The sequence below is a fragment of the Jaculus jaculus genome, chromosome 7 (assembly GCF_020740685.1).
Source record: "Jaculus jaculus isolate mJacJac1 chromosome 7, mJacJac1.mat.Y.cur, whole genome shotgun sequence".
Taxonomy (NCBI): domain Eukaryota; kingdom Metazoa; phylum Chordata; class Mammalia; order Rodentia; family Dipodidae; genus Jaculus; species Jaculus jaculus.
Window position 1 is genome coordinate 35,490,323 of NC_059108.1, and position 19,420 is coordinate 35,509,742.

A 19,420-nucleotide genomic window follows, 5' to 3' on the forward strand; every position below is an offset into this window, starting at 1 on the left:
GGTCCTGGTGCACCCATTCTCTCTCTATCTGCCTCTTTCTCTCTCTGTCACTTCCAAATAAATAAATAAAAATAAACCAAAAAAATATTTTTTTAAAATTAAGGTTTATTTGTAGTATGAACCTTCATATAATTAATATCTTTATGGCTAGCTCATAAAACTGTAATATAGTTACACTGACCAGGATTAAAATAGGGGAGCTATGTATTATAATGAGAAGTTTGACTTTTATATTGTAAGAAGCCCATTTGACTACTTTTATTTTAAGCATTACTCAAGTTAAATTAGAGGGAAAGATGCCAGGGCAAAATAATAAAATTGAACAAGTTATTCAGAATTAAATTTCATTAACACAACAGATATGGTTGGACAGATAGATGGGTTTTTGTTGTTTTTGAGACAGTCTCATTGTGTAGTCTTGGCTGGCCTGGAACTCACTGTAGACTAGGCTGGCCTCTGATAATTGGAACAATCTTTCTGTCTCTGCCTGCCAAGTACTTGTATTATAGATATGTCTCTCATATCTAGCTAGATACACACACACACACAGAGCACACACAAATTTGATTCAGGCCCCATATTATATTTTTGTGATGTTTATATCAAATGAAAATCTTTAGTTTCAGTCACTACAAATGACAGAGAATACCAGAAGTATTACCCTAAATCAGTACTGTCCTAGACTTGATGGGTTGCATTTCTCTCCTTGGTGCTGGCACATTCTTCTGGACACCTTTTCCCTTTATAGATATTATTTCAAGTTCTGTAAACAATAAAGTCATCATGAACTGGGGATACTAAGTCAACCTTGCTTTCTAGCTTGCTCTCAGTTGCTCTGTCATGTGCCTTCAGAGTCAATTGGCTAGAGTATTAAATGTACAAAAGTCTGATTGTAATCATCTTAACCCTGGCTACCCATCAGAATATGAAGATTTTTTTTTTTTTTTGGATGAGGGAGAGAATTGGCATGCCAGGGCTTCTAGCCACTGAACTGAATTCCAGACATTTGTGTCAGCTTGTGTGCATGCATGACCTTGTGTGTCTGGCTTATGTGGGTTCTGGGGACTTGAACCTGGCCCTTAGGCTTTGCAGGCAAGTTTCTTAACCACTAAGCCATCTCTCCAGCCCAATATATTTTTTAGACTATATGGTCTTAATTCTCTCCTCCATGATTCTCATTAATACATCTCTTGAGCTAAGCTATGAACAGAAATGTTCAGAGAAAAAATCATTTTTTCTGCCTACTGAAAAGAAAAATTTAATTTTAAAAGCTATTCTTTTAGTAATACTTCCTGTCCTAAATGTCTAAAGTACTTTTCTAATAATGGCATCAAATAGCTATAAATTTCTACTGTGGGGCTGGAGCCTGTAGCTACTGAAACTGAATTCCAGATGTGTGTACCACCTTGTGCACATGCATGACCCTTGTGTGTCTCTCTTATGTGGGTTCTGGGGAGCTGAACCTGGGTTCTTGGGCTCTGCAGGCAACCATCTGAACCACTGAACCATCTCTTTACCCCTCTTAACTTGTAGTTTGTAAAACATTATGATTGCAGGAAAAATGATATTTAGACAGCTGATTTTGTTTTTTGTTTTTTGGGGTTTTTTTTTTTTTGTTTGTTTGTTTGTTTTTTGAGGTAGGGTTTCACTCTGGTCCAGGCTGACCTGGAATTAACTCTGTCATCTCAGGGTGGCCTTGAACTCATGGCAATCCTCTTCCCTCTGCCTCCCGAGTGCTGGGATTAAAGGTGTGCGCCACCACGCCCGGCTTAGACAGCTGATTTTGTGTGTATGTGTTTTGGATTGATCCCTCTGTTGTACCTCTATGACCTTATCCTGCTCTGCCTTAGGCTTGGTCACATACTAATCATTGAATATTCCTTACATGTGTAATGTGATGGACCAACAAAAGGCATTGTAAAGAATCTCAGGATTGTCAGTGTAATAGGTTTTAAATTTATCTTATCCTATTTTTTCATCTGTATGTACACATAGTGTTAATGTCACAGTGAATTATGAATTATTTTCTTCATGTTTCCTAGTTACTACCTAAATAAAATATTTTTTAAAAAACAAATTCTTATATAAGAAAAATTCTTTTAAGTTTGCACTGACATAGTTGCTATTTTTATTAATATCTTTTCTTTATAGCTCTTTATTACTGGAAGGTGTTGCACCACTGAGTACATGTGAATTAGAAGTGGATGCTGTAGCTGCTGACATCTTAAACCGGCTGGACATTGAAGGTACACACAAAATTATTCTTAGCATACATTTTATTTGTAAAATTTCATGAATGAAGTAAAAAGGAACCACTACTAGGAGATTAAGATATTGTAGGAGGAGAATACAAAATGTTTTAAAGTTTCTTTCTGTATTTCCAATGTTGTAGTAACAAAATACCCGAGAACATTATCTTGAAGGAAAAAAGACTTATTTTAGCTCTTGACTTCAAAGTTTCAGACCATGGTTTCTTGGCTCCACTGTTTCTGGGGGTGTGGTAGGGTAAGGCATGACAAAAGAGAGCAAAGTTGCTTACTTCATGAAGGCTAGGAATCGAAAGGGACCAAGAAAGATTCATCCTTCAGCAGCACAGCCCGCTGCCCCCCAGTGACCTATCTGCTGCTACTAGTCCCTGCCTACCTCCTAATAGCCCATTTAGCTATCAATTCAACGAATTAATCTATTGATGAATTTATTACTCTCATGATCCAGTCATATTTCAGTGTACCTGCAACCTGAGACAAAGTCATCAATACATGAGACATCAGAGGACATTTCATATCTAAGCCATAATAGATAACCATTATTTTTTCTTTTCTATTTCCATTCATATGACTATGTTGACATAGATATAAAAATAGTCTAAGTGTAAGACTAGGTACAATTAATCACTATAAAATAACTTAATGTGCTTTCTTTTTAATTGCTTTATCTTCAGGTAATATACCAGGAAGAAAATCCTTAATATCTTGACTATTATCAGATGCTATTTTTATCAGATTTTATTTATTTGCTGGGTTTTGGGGAATCATTAGGGATAAAATAAACAAAGTAGTATTATGATTGGGATAGTCCTTTATGGTACATGCAGAAAATATTTTTCTTGAAAGGCAGTATTTATTGAAGTTTAGGGTTTTGTATAACAAGAATTTTTCATTTTCACCACTGTAATACTAAAATTTTGTTGTGATTACAGCTCAAATTGGTGGAAACCCTGGTTTACAGGCAATATGGGATGATGAAAAGCAACGGCGAAGAGACAGAAATGAAACTTCTCAAATTAGTCAGCCTGAATCACAAGGTATAAGCCTAGTCATAGTCTAATGATTTAAGTAAACATTTTAATGGAAAATTTTAGTCATTGAGTTTTCCCTTGATAGTAGATTCTCCATTTTGAATCAGTTTTCTATGTAATTTTTCTAAGTCATTGCTGTATAACCAACAATATTTAATCTCTAAAACAGTGTTCAAAATGTCACTTTATTGTCATCCCTCTTGTTTCCATGAGAAATTGACATCTCTCTCTCTCTCTCTCTACTGTTCATAGTTTGCAGTATGCCTGTCCTCTTTTCTTTTCTTTTTGTTGTTTTTGTGCATCTGTATTTCTAAACAAGACATTCAATATTATCAATCTCAACTTAGCCATACTTTCATTTTGTTCATTATGCCTTAAAAATGTAACCTATGAAATACTTCCCCAAAATTATTTTCTAGAGATGGCATAGAAACTATCACTTTGATAATTGTTTACAATTCTGAAGAATTGTATTATTGTATTAAGTGTTGGTACATTCAGAAAGAATTTTAGAGGGTTCAAATAAATGCCATGAATACAACAAGAATTTTAAAGATAAAGGTAAAATATAACAATTCAGAAAGAAATTATTTTTTCATTTTATTTTTAAAATTATTTATTTGCTTATGTGTGAGTATAGGCACACCAGGGCCACTTGTTGCTGCAAATGAATACCAGACACTTGCCCCCCATTTTGTGTCTGGCTTACATGGGTGGCTTGGGAACTAAACCTGCCAGCTGTCTTTGTAAGCAAGTGTCTTGAACAACTGAGCTATCTTTCCAGCCACTAGAAAACAAATATTGTGAGAGTCTCTGTTGGGTACCAGTTAAAATTTTTGAATTTTACTACAAGGCCTAGGATACCAAAAATGTTTTTATAAAATTCAAGAGCCTTTAAAAGAGAAGCACATTTTACAAGGGAGGGAATGTCTAGTTTCAGGGTACATGTCACACTTACAGAGAGATAGTATTGTTGTTTGCTATGGATTTGGGTTGTAATTATAGAACTTAAAAATGAGCTGGCTGTAAGTACTTAATTTCATAGCTTTAGTAATAACCACTTATCTTTTTTATGATTTTATGATAGGATTGCATTTAGGTGGTGATAAGGGGTCAAGAGAAAGATAGGAAATTGCTGCCATTTTTAAAGCTGCTTGAAGAGAAAGAAAAAGTATCTCATTTATTTGCTATCTACATTTTTTAATGTACTTTCAAAATTCAAAGATCGCAGGTTTGTGCCCACAACAGAAAGTGAAAAAAAATTTCAGAAGAGACTTCAAGAAATTCTCAAGGAGAATGATTTCTCTGTGTAAGTGGTTTTTTATTGTAGATCTCAGATCTAGTTTTATTACATTGTTACATAATTTACAATAATACAAAGGCTACATTTTAATTAAGCAGAACATTATCTGGATCTGTGGACTACAACAGTGGATCCCAGGAGTTCTCTGCTGAATTGACATTGCACTCTGAGATTCTGTCTCCTGAAATGCTTCATTGTACGCCAGCCAACATGATAGAAGTTCACAAAGACACAGAGCAGAGCAGAGGTGAGGTTGTCTTCTCAAGAGTGCAGAAAGTAAAATAACAGGCATCTGTGTATTTGACCTTGATATGTGGTTGATTTTCCAGGGTTCTCCCCCTGAGAAATAAACATGGATATAGTAAAAGTCTTTTCTCCCGTTTACCCTTTTTATATCTCTAAAGGTAAATGCTACACTGAAGTTGATGCAAACTGTTACCATGTGTGACTTTGTGTTTTCTTAATTAAGTACATCCACAGCGTATACTATTGATTAAAGTGTTAAATTTTATATATTGTCCTACTTGGCACAGATTAAACAATTTCCATTTTTCATTCAGCATAATTCTATTTTTAACAACTTAAGATATAATTTACATAGCATAAAATTCACCCATGGTAGCTGATTTGTAGTAAATTTGTCTTTGTGCAAATATCTCCAAACTCCAATTATAGAATATTTCCCTCACCCCAAAGGACCCTTGTGTTCATTGGCAGTCATGTCCATTCTAACCTCTAAACCCAAAGTAACTGTTTATATACTGCCTAGTCTGTCAGCATTTGTCTTTTCTAGGTCTGTTGTATACGTAAAATCATATGATATGTAGGTTTCTGTCTTCTTTCATTTGTAAGGTTTTTCTGTGTTATATGACTACAACATTTTGTTGTTTACAAAACCAGTATATTATCTCTGTTTTTTAAAAAATATTTTATTTATTTATTAGAAAGAGAGAGAGAGAGAGAGAGAGAGAGAGAGAGAGAGGGAGAAAATGGGTGTGCCAGGGCCTCTAGCCATGAACTCCAGACATATGCACCCTTTATGCATCTGGCTTGCATGGGTCCTAGAGAATTGAACTGGCATCCTTTGGCTTTACAGCAAACACCTTGACCATTAAGCCATCTCTTGTGCCCCTGTTATTTCTTTTTATTGCCTTATGCCATACTTTGTTAGTCCATTTATCAGTTGATACTAAGTTGCTTTCACTTTTTGCTTGTATGCATTTGTGTATACTGTGGGGGGGGGTGCATGTGTCTGTGCCTAAAGGGGCACCCCATGTGCTTTGGTGTGCTCACCTGCAGGGGAGCACACTCACCTATGATGGCTAGAGCAGAATGTCAGTGTTCTTTTCATCACTCTTCTGCCTATTTTTACATGAGCTGAAGTCTCTTATTGATCACAGAGTTCACTGGAGATTGTCCTGGTCTCTGCTTCCCTATGGGACTGGAGTTACAAATGTGCAAGGCCACGCCCAGCTACTGACCTCAAGCAGTCTTTCATGCTTCTTCAGCCTTCATGATTGCACAGGAAGTGCCTTTAACAGCCGAGCCATCTCCCCAGTCCCTTGCTTTGACTTTTGATTGATGAGACTAATGTTGCTATAAATGTTAAAACATGAAGTTTAAAATAAATGTCATGAGATGTTATAAAATACAGAAAGTAGTAGCAAATGAAACCAATTTGACAATAAGCTTTACTACATACATAACCTTTGCAGAGAGAAAAAGTCAGAATAATGCTACTGTGGGCCTGTCTTTTTGTTCCATGTTTTTATTTCTCTTCCATAGATATCAGTGAGTAGAATTTGTAGATGATATAAGTAATTTTTGGTTCTCTCATTCTCATTGTTGTTCACTACTGCATCTGCCAGGCAAGCTGATCCACAGGCTTCTGGGAAACACTTTTGTTGCTGCCTCTCGCCTGGCCCTTGGCATGCTGGGATTACAGAAGCCCACCACAGCTTCTGGCTTTTATGTGGGGTCTGGGGATCTGAACTTAGTCAGGTTCTCAGGCTTGCACACCAGGTACTTTATTCACAGCCACCTCCCCAGGCCATATTTAATTTTTAATAAAACTGCCAAGCTTTTCCAAAGTGGCTGCATTGTTGTGAGGCTTTCTATGACTAAGCATTTTTGGTAATACACTCCTACTGTCTTTTTTTTTAAAATATATTTTTATTTATTTAACAGAGACAGGAAGAGAGAGAGAGAATAGGCGCACCAGGGCCTCCAGCCACTGTAAACGAACTCCCTGTGTACCCCCTCATGCATCTGGCTAATGTGGGTCCTGGAGAATCAAAGCAGGGCCCTTTGGCTTTGCAGGCAAATGCCGTAACCACTAAGCCATCCCTCCCAGCCCTTATCTGTCCTTTTTAATGGAGACATGTAGAATGTATGAAATGGTATCTCATTGTAGTTTAATTTTAATTTCCCTTATTACTAATGATGATTAGAACCTTTTCATATCTGCATTACGACTTTGAAAGACGTCCTTATTCACTTTAGTTACTAATGTGTCTGCTTCTATATACACCTTTGATAATCCTCAGTAAGGCAGAATGCTCTCTGCCTCATGTTTATGAGCAAGATTTCCTCTACAGAAATGTACAAGTATAATTTGCTAGATGCTGGGGCACATTTGTTTCAGATGCAGTTTTTATGGCATGAGAGCCTCAACAACTGCTTTAAAAATACATAGTTTTTACTTATTTGCGAGCAGAGAGAGAGAGAAGGAGGGAGGGAGAATATGGCCACGACTGGGCTTTTGACTGATGCAGATGAGCTCTAGATGCATGTGCCACTTTGTGGCTTTACATGGACACTGGGGAATCTAACTCCAGTCATCAAGTTTTGCAGGCAAGCACCTTAACTGCTGAGCCTGGCCATCTCTCCAGCCCTCAACAACATTGGATAGTACCAAATAAGAGATACAAAAATTATACCACTTATTCTCTGAAATGACATCATGTTACTTTAATGTGGATTTCCTGACTAGCAATGAATTAAAAATGACCACTTGTGAATCCAAATCTAAGAAAGCTCCTTAGGCTCTTTGCTACCTGCTCTGGGTCACTGATCTTTCTCAGTGTTCTATAGAAGTGCCTTAAATTTTGTAGATATTCAGCTCTTTTCAGTTACTTATTGTAGAAATTTCTCCCTATCAAGGCTTTTATTATTGCCATCTTCAAGAAATTTTAGCTTTTACTCGCATTTCTTTTTTTTTTTTCTTCCTCTTTCTTTTTGTTGTGCGTATGGGGTTAGAATGGAGTGGTTTCCTTAATTGTTGTCCATTTATTAATTGGTGTGTATTCTGTTGTTGTTGTTGTTTTGAGGTAGGGCTTTCCTCTAGGCCAAGCTGACCTGGAATTCACTATGTAGTTTCAGGTTAGCCTCAAACTCACAGTGATTCTTCCATCTCTGCCTCCAAAGTGCTGGGTTAAAGGCATGTGCCACCACACCCAGCCACTTATTTATTGAGACAGGGTCTATCTCTGACCCACACTTGCTAATTCTGTTTGTCTGGCTAGTCAGTTTTCCCTCAGGATCCCCTGTCTCCTCCTGAGCACTGGATTATAGGTGGGCCGCCTCCCCCCCCCCCCCCCCCCCCCCACCTAGCCAGGGCCTCCAGCTACTCCAAACAAACTTCAGACACATGTGCCACCTTGTGCATCTGACTTTATGTAGGTACTGTGGAATGAAACCTGTCCTTTGGTTTTTCAGACCTCTCTTCAGCCCTAACTACATGTAATATATGGAAAGAAAAGGGTTTAATTTGGCCATCATGGTGGGGAAAGTATGGCAGGAGCAGAAAGCAGCATGCCTCACACCATCACATCAGCAGAGATGAAGTAGAGTGAGATAGACTTGCTCAGCCAGCTCTCCTTTTGGACCACTGAACCATCTCCCCAACCCAACTCTTATCCTTTTAAAAATAGTCTAGGACCACAGCACATTCGATGGTACTACTCAAGTAGTCGCCACTGAATTTATTGAAATCTTTTCTTCTCATTTTACTTTTAATAGAGTGGTATAGGCCTCCAGCTACTGCAAATGAACTCTAGATGCATATACCACCTTGTGCATATGGCTTTATATGGGCTTTTATGTGGACCTGGCGAATCAAACCTAGGTCCTTAGGCTCTGCAGGCAAGTGCCTTAACTACTGAGCCATATGATTGGAGTTTTATGTGAAGTAGATTTAAACTACTGATTGAGTTTTTATACTTGTAGGTCTTCTCAAGCCATTTATTTCTGCTTGAGTCTGGTTTTAGGTCATGTGTTTTTCCTAAGAATATCCATTTTTACATGATTTTTTTCATGGCTTGAGTATAAAACTGTTCATGGTGTTATTTAGCATTAATGTTTACCCCCAGTACTCCCCTTTTCATTCTTCACAGAATATGCATATACCTCTCCAGAGCTTGCTTTGATCTTTCCTTTTAGTACTTTGTTATCCTGATTTCAGAGGACTAGATTCTGTTTTAATTGACCTTCTCAAATGTTTCCTATTTTAGAATGAACTTATGTTTCTTATTTTTTTGGTTTGTTCATTTCCAATTAACTGCTAGTTTTTGTGTTTGACCTTTTTTCTCCTTATTGTGTACTTATTCTCATTCTTTCCTGTGCCAGGTTATAATATGGGATTCATCTTTTTTTGCTACTTAAAGTTCAACCCTCTGTACATGTTGAAAGACTACTACATTTAGTGGAAAGCTTCTGAAAAATATCAAATTCATATAAAATGAGTTGTTTTGGAACCACAGACAATAATGAATTTTATTATTTATTCAAAGAGCCAGAAATGGTACCAGATGTCTGTAATCCCAATGCTTTGTACATAGGACCATTAGGAAGGAGTTCAGGGTCATCTCTGGCTACATAGCTAGTTCAAGGCCAGCCTGGGTTACATGAGACTCTGGCTCAAAAATAACAAAAACCACATACATCTCTTGTATTTTTTGTTTGTTTGTTTCATTTTTTGATGGGTAAGGTCACACTTTATCCCAGGCTGACCTGGATTTCACTATGTAGTCTCAGGCTGGCCTTGAACTCATAGTGATACTTCTAGCTCAGCCACAGAGTACTGCTCATCCCCTTTTGTACTACTTCTTTTTATTTTTAAAAATATTTTATTTATTTATTTGAGCGGGGGTGGAGAGGAAGAAGAAAAGGAAAAGAATGGGTGTATCAGGGCTTTTAGCCACTGCATATAGACTCCATACACATGTGCTGCCTTGTACATCTGGCTTTACATGGGTCTTGGGAAATCGAACCTGGGTCCTTTGGCTTTGCAGGCAAGCACCTTAACCACTAAGCTATCTCTCCAGCCCTCTTAATTAATTTACTTATTTTTAGTGAGAGAGAATTGGTGCACCAGAGCCTCCAGCCACTGCACTCGAGTTCCAGACACGTGCGACCTTGTGCTTGCATCATCTTGTGTGTCTGGCTTATGTGGGATTTTGAGAGTCAAACATGGGTCCTTAGGCTTCACAAGCAAGTTCCTTAACCATTAAGCCATCTCCAGCCTCTCTTTGTATTTCTTAATATATAATGACTTTTATCAGCATTCAGTTCTCTATACTAGATATAATCAAAAAGCCTAGTGACTGGAGAGATAGCTCAGCAGTTAAAAGCACTTGTTTCCAAAGTCTGGTCCCTGGTTTGATTCTGAAGCGCCCACGTAAAGCCATATGCACAGGGTAGTGTAAGTATCTGGAGTTCATTTGCAGTGGTATGAGGCTCTGGCACACCCATCCTCCCCTCCTCTCCCCCTTCTCTGCTTGCAAATAAATAATAAATAAAATAATTAAAACTAAAAAAGCCTGAAGAGATCATGAATATTTGCTGATGTATAAATTCAGAGGATTATTTGTTTTTAACACATAACTGGTAATATATTCTTGTGCCTTTTTAATCAGTTGCATTTAATATATATTATTTAAACTTCACATTTTAAGTAGGTTTATATAATTTTGCTTCCTAATTTATACAGATTCTAAATTACAAAACTTTTCTGGTAATTTTAGAGTTTAGCCCATTGTTTAATGTTTTTGTTTTTGTTATCCTAAGGTCACACTAGACATAAAATAGAAGATGCACTTATTAATGAAGAAGCAATTTTGAACCTCATGGAAAACAGTCAGACTTTTCAGCCTTTGACCCAAAAGCCACCAGTTTTCAGTAAGTAACAATGGTACCATAAATATTGAGAGTTTTAATCCATTAAACTGAGTTTCCTAGATGGCATTTTTTCTTTGATTTGAAGAGATAAGTGTTTCATATTTAGCAAATACAGAGTATAAACATTGAATCCTTACATTAAATCAAATAGATTTGCTTCTATATAACTTTTTCTAAAAAGTAAACCATGGAACAATGAAGTTTACTATAGGTAAAAAACATGTTGCAAGAGAGAAATGTACTTATTTTGAAGTAATATTCTCCAAAATAAAGTATATTAATAAAACCTTAACTAGTTCTAGTATTGGGAATTTTGCCATGTGCAGTTCCTTTCAAGCCTTTAATTTTGGGATAGCATGATAGTTATTTCTGATTGTCATTGAGTCACCTTCGTTGTGTTTTCATTAGCATCATAAGCCACTTCATGCCTCTTATTTTACTTAATAGTCAATATTAAGCTTCTTTCCTTCTTCACTTACATTTGTAGTTTTTCTAGTATCTTTATGTGCTCTCGGCTCCTTCTAATACCCTCTCGATGCTATTTGTGTTTTCTTCTGAGTGGAACATAAATTGACTGGTTATGGCAATCCCAAAATCATTACATGCTCATATTTAAAACATGGAGGCTGGGTAAATAACTCAGTTGGTAAAGTACTTGCCTGGTAAGCATGAGGAGCTGAGTTCAATCATCAGGTCCCACATAAAATGCTGGATGTTGTGGCACATTCCTGTAATTTCAATGCTACTGAATCAAAGACAAGAAGATCCCTAGGGCTCACTAGCAAGCTAGTAACATAATTGATTATCTCCAGGTCATTGAAGCTCATGACCTCATGAAGGTCTCGAAGGAGGTGGACAGTGTTCCTGAGGGTGACAGTTGTATGTGCATATGCACACATGCAAATGCACATAATACATTAAAAAAATTTTTTTTGTTTGTCCACTTAGTGTCACACTCTAGCCCAAGCTGACCTGGAATTCATTGTAGTTTCAGGGTGGCCTTGAACTCACAGTGATTCTTCTATCTCTGCTTCCCAAATGTTGGGATTAAAGGCGAATGCTACCACACCCTAGCTGGTACATTTTGAACATAGTTCTTTTTTAAATGAGTGAACACATGTATAAAGAAATCATTTTAGGGCTGGAGAGATGGCTTAGTGGTTAAGCGCTTGCCTGTGAAGCCTAAGGACCCCGGTTCGAGGCTCGGTTCCCCAGGTCCCATGTTAGCCAGATGCACAAGGGTGCGCACGCGTCTGGAGTTCGTTTGCAGAGGCTGGAAGCCCTGGTGCACCCATTCTCTCTCTCTCTCCCTCTATCTGTCTTTCTCTCTGTGTCTGTTGCTCTCAAATAAATAAATAATTAATTTTAAAAAAAAGAAATCATTTTAAAACCAAATTAAAAAATTAATTTGTAGCCGGGCATGGTGGCACACGCCTTTAATCCCAGCACTCGGGAGGCAGAGGTAGGAGGATCGCTGTGAGTTCAAGGCCACCCTGAGACTACAGAGTTAATTCAGGTCAGCCTGGACCAGAGTGAGACCCTACCTCGAAAAAACAAAAAAAAAAAAATAATAATAATTTGTAAGCCTGTCGTGGTGGTGCACACCTTTAATCTAAGCACTTGGGAGGCAGAGGTAAGAGGATCGTTGTGAGTTCGAGACCACCCTGAGACTCCATAGTGATTTTCAGGTCAGCATGGGATAGAGTGAGACCCTACCTCTATAAACCAAAAAAAATTATTTGTTTACAATCTCAAATGTTCTGTTTCGTCATTTGAATAAATGAATACATATTAAAATATTGTAAATTGCATTCTAGCTATTTAAAAAGTAATTAAAAGACCAGTACACACAGGAGGCAGAGGTAAGAGGATCACTCTGAGTTCGAGGCCACCCTGAGACTACATAGTTAATTCCAGGTCAGTCTGGACTAGAGTGAAACCCTACCTTAAAAAAAAACAAAATTTATCAGCCGGGCGTGGTGGCGCACGCCTTTAATCCCAGCACTTGGGAGGCAGAGGTAGGAGGATTGCCAGGAGTTCAAGGCCACCCTGAGATGACAGAGTTAATTCCAGGTCAGCCTGGCCCAGAGTGAGACCCTACCTCGAAAAACCAAAAAAAAAAAAAAAAAAAAAAATTAATTAATTAAAATAAAATAAAAATTAAGCCAGATGTGGTGGCACACACCTTTAATCCTAGCATTCAAAAGGCAGAGGTAGGAGGATTGCTGTGAGTTCGAGGCCACCATGAGAATACAGAGTGAATTCCGGGTCAGCCTGGCCTAAAGTGAGACCCTACCTCAAAAAATATTTAAAAACAAAGCTGGGCATGGTGGCACACACCTTTAATCCCAGCACTTGGGAGGCAGAGGTAGGAGGATCGCTGAGAGTTCGAGGCCACCCTGAGACTCCATAGTGAATTCCAGATCAGCTTGGGCTAGAGTGAGACCCCACCTTGGAAACCCTCCCCCCCAAAAAAAGAGAGAGAAACAGAAAAACTTTTAGGAATTGAAAAAGGGATATGAGTGGAATATCCCTAATTTGTTACAAAAATATATTGTATCAATAAAATATAAAATTCTACTTTGCCTAAAGTTCATTGTTATCAAAGATCTGAAAGTATGTGGCAAGAAAAAGAAAGCTAATTAGAATTCTAGGTTTAAGAAGTAGATCATTGTCAGAATGACTTTGAAGCAAATATTATCACTTATATTACATTTGTTTACATTGATTAAACCAATATCTTTAATACCAACAAAAGAAACTTGAAACTTGATATTTTTGTGAATGCTGATATATTAATCATTTATCATCGGTAAAAAAGGTTCTGTATTAGATTAGAACAAACCTCCATGTTAATGTTTTTTAAAAAGCAGTTTGAGAACTGAGGAAATGGCTCAGTGGGTAACAGCACTTGCCATGTAAACATGAGGTCCTAAATTAACCTGTGTTCAATTCTCCAGCACCCACATAAGCATATTGGCGTGGCCATGCATGCCTGTAACTCTAGTCCTGTGGGGAGCCAAGACCAAGTATCTCTGGAGCTCACTGGTAGCCATCTGACCAAAAAATGGCAGCACCAGATTCAGTGAAAGACTCCATCTTAAGTAGATTAGTGATAGAGGAAAGGTACCTGATGCTCTCCTCTGGCCTTCATATCTGCTCACAGTACACACATATGTGCACACGTGTACACACCACACCATATAGAAAGATAAGTTTTGTTGAAGTATATTTTTGGAATGTTGTAACCAATTCTGCTATCCACTTCCAAGACATTTTCATTATCCCCTGAAAACCCTTGCACTCACTATAGAAACACCTATTTCCTGTTCTTTTTCTCAGTCCTTACCAACCACTAATCTGTTTTCTCTTATGCTGGTGTGTTATAAAGATATTACAAAGGTTACCAATGAACACTTGGAATAATGGATACAGCCAAGGTATGGAGAAAGGGCACAGAGCTGCCATGCTCTATTGATGTGTGCACCATCCTTAAGGACATCCATGTATTTAGCTACCCAGAAGCTTTCAAAATTCAGTCTTTGGGGGGTTCTGTGGGCATTTCAGTATGTAAACATGGCTGGTTAAATCACTGCACAATGTTTGGCTACTCTCTACCCCTGATGTTTGGAGGTATGATCACAATATCAACTTTAGCCCTGCCTTAGTCTCTCAGCCCCCACCCAAAAGCTGTCTAGGGGCTCCCAGCCCCTAGCAACTCATTAAAATATAAAAAGACACTTAACACTAACAAAAGGATTTTTTTTGTATGCCAAGCATTGAGGACAAAGAACAAATAAATATATTTCAAAGGACCCACTGATGGCTGCAGTTCAATTACAGCCTTGCCAACACTTATGGTATTATGGAGCTTTTTATTTCAACAATTCTTACATATTTTTATTTCAGCAATTCTTACATATATGCTATGGTTTTATAAATACCACTACTAAGTACTTTCAAAGTCTTCTTGTATATTTCCTTTGACCTTTGTGAGCTAAGTTTAAGTGAAGGATAAAGTATTTAAAATGTATAATTTTAAAGCACTTAATTAAATGGCATTGATTCAAATATCACATATCTTATTTTTTATTTTTGAATACTTGGGACCATGTTCTTTTGGCGACCTTCATGTCTATTTAAGATCTTGGCCAACTCTTCTTTTAGAAATGTAAATCTCAGCCGGGTGTGGTGGTGCACACCTTTAATCCCAGCACTCAGGAGGCAGAGGTAGGAGGATCACTGTGTTCGAGGCCACCTTGAGACTCCATAGTGAATTCCAGGTCACCCTGGGCTAGAGTGATACCATACCTTGAAAAACCCAAAAAAAAAAAAAAAAAAAAAAAAGAAAGAAAGAAAGAAAGAAAAAAAGAAAAAAAAATGTAAATCTCTAGGCCCTATCCCAGAAGTTCTCATTAAGTTGATGTGGGGTAAGGGGTTGAGGATCTTGTTTTTAACAAAGTCTAAACTGTTACAGGATCTCAGAATCAGTGTGTTTTTAGTAACTGTTCAGCACTTATCACGTTGTTACTCTGTAATGATAAGAGTTGTTGGACTCTCAGAACTTTGAAGATGTTTGTGGGGATTGTCCTTCTTGTCTTACAGTGGGCAGTGGTCCTGATGAAGCTCTAGTGCATCTTCTTGCTTGTTTGGAAAGTGATGGATATCAGGGGAAAAAAGATAGGATGCCATCACCATGTCACTCCTTTGGAGACACTAAAAATCCTCCAAATAGTGATGATGAAGAAAATGAGCCACAGATTGAAAAAGAAGAAATGGAGCTTAGTTTGGTGATGTCTCAGAGATGGGACAATGACATTGAAGAACATTGTGCCAAAAAGAGGTGATGTTTAAGTTATTTCAGTTATGTCATAACTTCCTTTGTCATCGCTGTTTTTTAATCAGAAATTATTTCTTTTTGCTAGTATTTATATTATAACATGCATTATTAACTCAATTGGACTTCTGAGTGGTTTTCTCATGTAGCATATATTTTATGTACCAAGCAAAATAAAACTTAATTTTTAAGTCATCTGTTTAGTATATATAGTATTAATATATGTAAGGAACAAATTGGTAAAATTAAAGTTCCTCTTAGAAATTTAAAAAGGAAATGTCCTCCAAGTACTAAACTGTTAATGGATCAGCGCGACAGTGTGTGGTATCACCTTGAATCAAAGGTTAGCTTCAGTTCTGATTAGACTGAATAAATTAAATATTAAAGTAAGAGTCTCAGGGGCTGGAGAGATGGCATAGCAGTTAAGTGCTTGCCTGTGAAGCCTAAGGACCCTGTGTCAAGGCTTAGTTCCCTAGGACCCACGTTAGACAGATGCACAAGGGGGCGCACGCGTCTGGAGTTCATTTGCAGTGGCTGGAGGCTCTGGAGTGCCCATTCTTTCTCTCTGTCTCCCTCTTTCTCTCTGTCTGTTGCTCTTAAATAAATAAAAATAAACAACAAAAATACTTAAAGTAAGAGTCTCAGAAAGAAACCATTTTATTCTGGTTTGCTTTTAAGATAAAAACTCAGTGAGCTGTACATGGTGGAATATTGTTATCTCAGCACTCAGGAGGCCAACATGAGGACTGTGAGTTGAAGGCCATCCTAGGCTACATAGTATAATCCTATCTCAGGAAACTTAAGAAATAGGGGTGAAGCTGAGGGTTAGCATGCTTGCCTTGCATATGCAGAGCCCTGGCATCAATCCTCAGCACTCTCAAAGAAAATGAGAGAGCACTGTGGTTTTCTAAATCAGTCTCAGCTTCTCTGGCTTGAATTTGCCACTGAGTTATATGATCTGTGCAGAAAAAGTAAGCTCTGAGCTTGGAAGACTGCTTTTCTATATAATCTAATCTTCTGCAGGCTATGCTAAAAGTCCATATTTATAATTTTCAATCTCAAAGCAATTATGAAAGGAGAAAGAAGTTTGTTCATGAATTCAGGATTTATATAACATAATTATTTAATTATTTATGTTTCTACCTAATAAGTCTTGATACGGAAGTCTCCAGATGTAATATTACTTTCTTCTAACATCCTATGATTCTGTTCATTCTTTTGTGTTGGCTGGATCAATTCCATGAGAACCATGTCCTTTTAAACCTTGGGCAAACAAACATTTAATAAATATAAATTAAATGATAAATAACATAGAATCTAGAAAAAGAATTACTTGAATTTACTCTGTATTTTAGATATTCTGTTTTGCCATGAGGACCATAGTTTAAGAAGACTGAGAAGACCAGTGTATTTATGACCTTACAACATCAATCATTAGTAACATAATACTAGGCCCATCAACATGTCATTATGGATGATGGGAGAAGGCAAAAAAAAAAAAAAAAATGGGGGCGTCATAATAGAAGAGGGGCTAGTTGGAAAGAAGGGATTCAGTGAAAGGGATATGGAGCAAGGGGACAAAGGTAATGAAAAGATTATGGTTAAAATATTATAAATATATGAAAATTGTTTTTGGAAAACAAAAGATTGAGAAACTAAAGAGAAAGCAAAGGAAGAAAACTAGAAAAATTGTTAAACATTCACTTTTTGTTTCAAGGTAGGTCTCACTCTAGCCCAGGCTGACCTGACACTCACTCTGTAGTCCTTGGCTTATCTTAAACTGACGGTGATCCTCTTAATTCTGCCTCTCAAGGGCTATCATAAAAGGCATGTGCCACTCCACCACTTCACCCAATAAGCATTCACTTTTGAAGAACATTTAAATAGAAAATATTTGATCTAACTAGCTAATTATGGAACAAATGTTAAGTGCATTTATATATTGAAAATTTTCATATAGAAAATGGCATAAATCTGCTTCATGTGATTACAGAGGACAAAATAGGAATAAAATATTGAAATTGAAAACACGTTTTATAAATATCAAAAAGCAGCTCCTAACAATAATAGCAGTAATGATAGAACACTTGCCCTGTGACACAGCAAGCCCCTGACACATAGAACATAAAAGCAGAGATTATATCAGATCTGTTAAAAATAGGTTTTTTTATATTGGATAGAAAGTTAAACAAGTGATATTAGATAATGTCTAAGGTTTTTTTTTCAACTCTTAAAGAGTGATTTTATAACAAATTGAGACTTGTAAAAAGCTTAAAGAAAAAAATGTTCTGTGTGTAATAGATACTTTAAAACTCTTGAGGCCAGAGAAAGAAAAGTTGGGTGGTGTTGATCTCAAAGGGAGGTTTGAGCACTCAGATGAAAGGGAAATTGTAAGGTTTATCTCACTGTGTGATGAAACTTAAAGGACCATCTGAACTTCAGACTCCATCTAAATTTCCCTATAACTCTGCCTTGTGATACTGGCAGATTGGCTTGGTCTCATTCTTCATACCTCTTCTTGGTCCCTGCTACTTTTTCTCCATCCCTCACTCAAATGCCCCCCTCCCTTACCTGTGTTTTTTTTTTCCATTTCAGAATATATGGTTTGTATATGTGTGCATATATATATTTTTGGCTTGTATATTTTTGAAGACCTTAAATATGCCAGAATGCCACCTTTATATAAATATGACAAAATGCTGCCTTTTTAGCAATCACTGAGTTCTTATCCAGTTTGTTATATGTGTATATCATATATATGGGTAGGATGAAAGGAACATGATTAGATATAATGCAGATATTGTGAAATTATAAATGTGAGAACTATGGAATATAAAGTTTTATGTAAAATAACTTTGCAGGTACATGTTAAAGGAAAATCCATTTTTAAGTTACAATTTCCATATTTTTTTCAGAAATTAGAAATATTTAATTTTCTTATAACACTTTTGTTTTGGTTTTTGAGGTAAGGTCTCACTCTAGCTCAGGCTGACCTGGAATTCACTCTGGAGTCTCAGGATGTCCTTAAACTCACAGTGATCCTCCTATCTCTGCCTCCAGAGTTCTGGGATGGCTCTTCTACAATATTTTTAAGCAGTGCCTAGAATCAAACATAGGGCCTTGTACATGGTAGGGAAGCCTTCTATCATTGACCTGTATCTCCAGGCCCCTATCTAAAAGCCTCAGTAGTACTCTATGTTTTTTAAAAATATATATAATTTTTTATTGACAACTTCTTTACATACAAACAATAAACCATGGTAATTCCCTCTCTCACTTTCCCCTTCACAACTGCACTCTCCATCATATCCCCTCCCTCTCTCTGTTAGTCTGTCTTTTATTTTGATGTCATCATCTTTTTCGCCTATTATGATGGTCTTGTGAAGGTATTGCAAGACACTGTGAGGTCATGGATACCAAGGCCAATTTCTGTCTGGATAGTTGCATTGTAAGGAATTCTACCCTTCCTTTGACTCTTACATTCTTTCTGCCACCTCTTCCACAGTGGACCCTGAGGCTTGGAGTATGAGAGATGTTTCAGTGCTGGATCCCTCCATCACTACTTTTCAGGTTGCCTTTTGGGTCATCCCAGTGGTCACCACCATATGTAAAGAAGCTTCTGTAACCAAAAGTGAGAGTAGCATTAATATATGAATACAAACATTAAGTGGAGTGCTCACAGCAGCTTGGTGAGCAAGGTATATGCATTTAGCCAGATAAGAGGAGGCTTTACACCCCTTAAGCTTATGACCTTCCCTGCCATAGGCTTTTGATTAGGTTTTCAGTACCAGGCATATATTCCCTC

General features: G+C 37.3%; 1 protein-coding gene across 5 annotated transcripts in view; it reads left to right on the top strand.

Moving 5' to 3' along the window:
- Positions 1–19,420, top strand: part of Rev3l (REV3 like, DNA directed polymerase zeta catalytic subunit) — a 161,266-nt gene that overhangs the window by 67,670 nt on the left and 74,176 nt on the right. For 4 of the 5 annotated variants that reach the window (XM_045155227.1, XM_045155230.1, XM_045155231.1 and 1 more), the window contains exons 6-11: positions 2,152–2,246; positions 3,200–3,304; positions 4,523–4,607; positions 4,697–4,848; positions 10,668–10,778; positions 15,384–15,621. In XM_045155227.1, coding sequence (XP_045011162.1) covers positions 2,152–2,246; positions 3,200–3,304; positions 4,523–4,607; positions 4,697–4,848; positions 10,668–10,778; positions 15,384–15,621 — 786 coding nt within the window. The remainder of the gene's footprint in view (positions 1–2,151; positions 2,247–3,199; positions 3,305–4,522; positions 4,608–4,696; positions 4,849–10,667; positions 10,779–15,383; positions 15,622–19,420) is intronic. The other variant, XM_045155228.1, reaches the window with a different exon arrangement.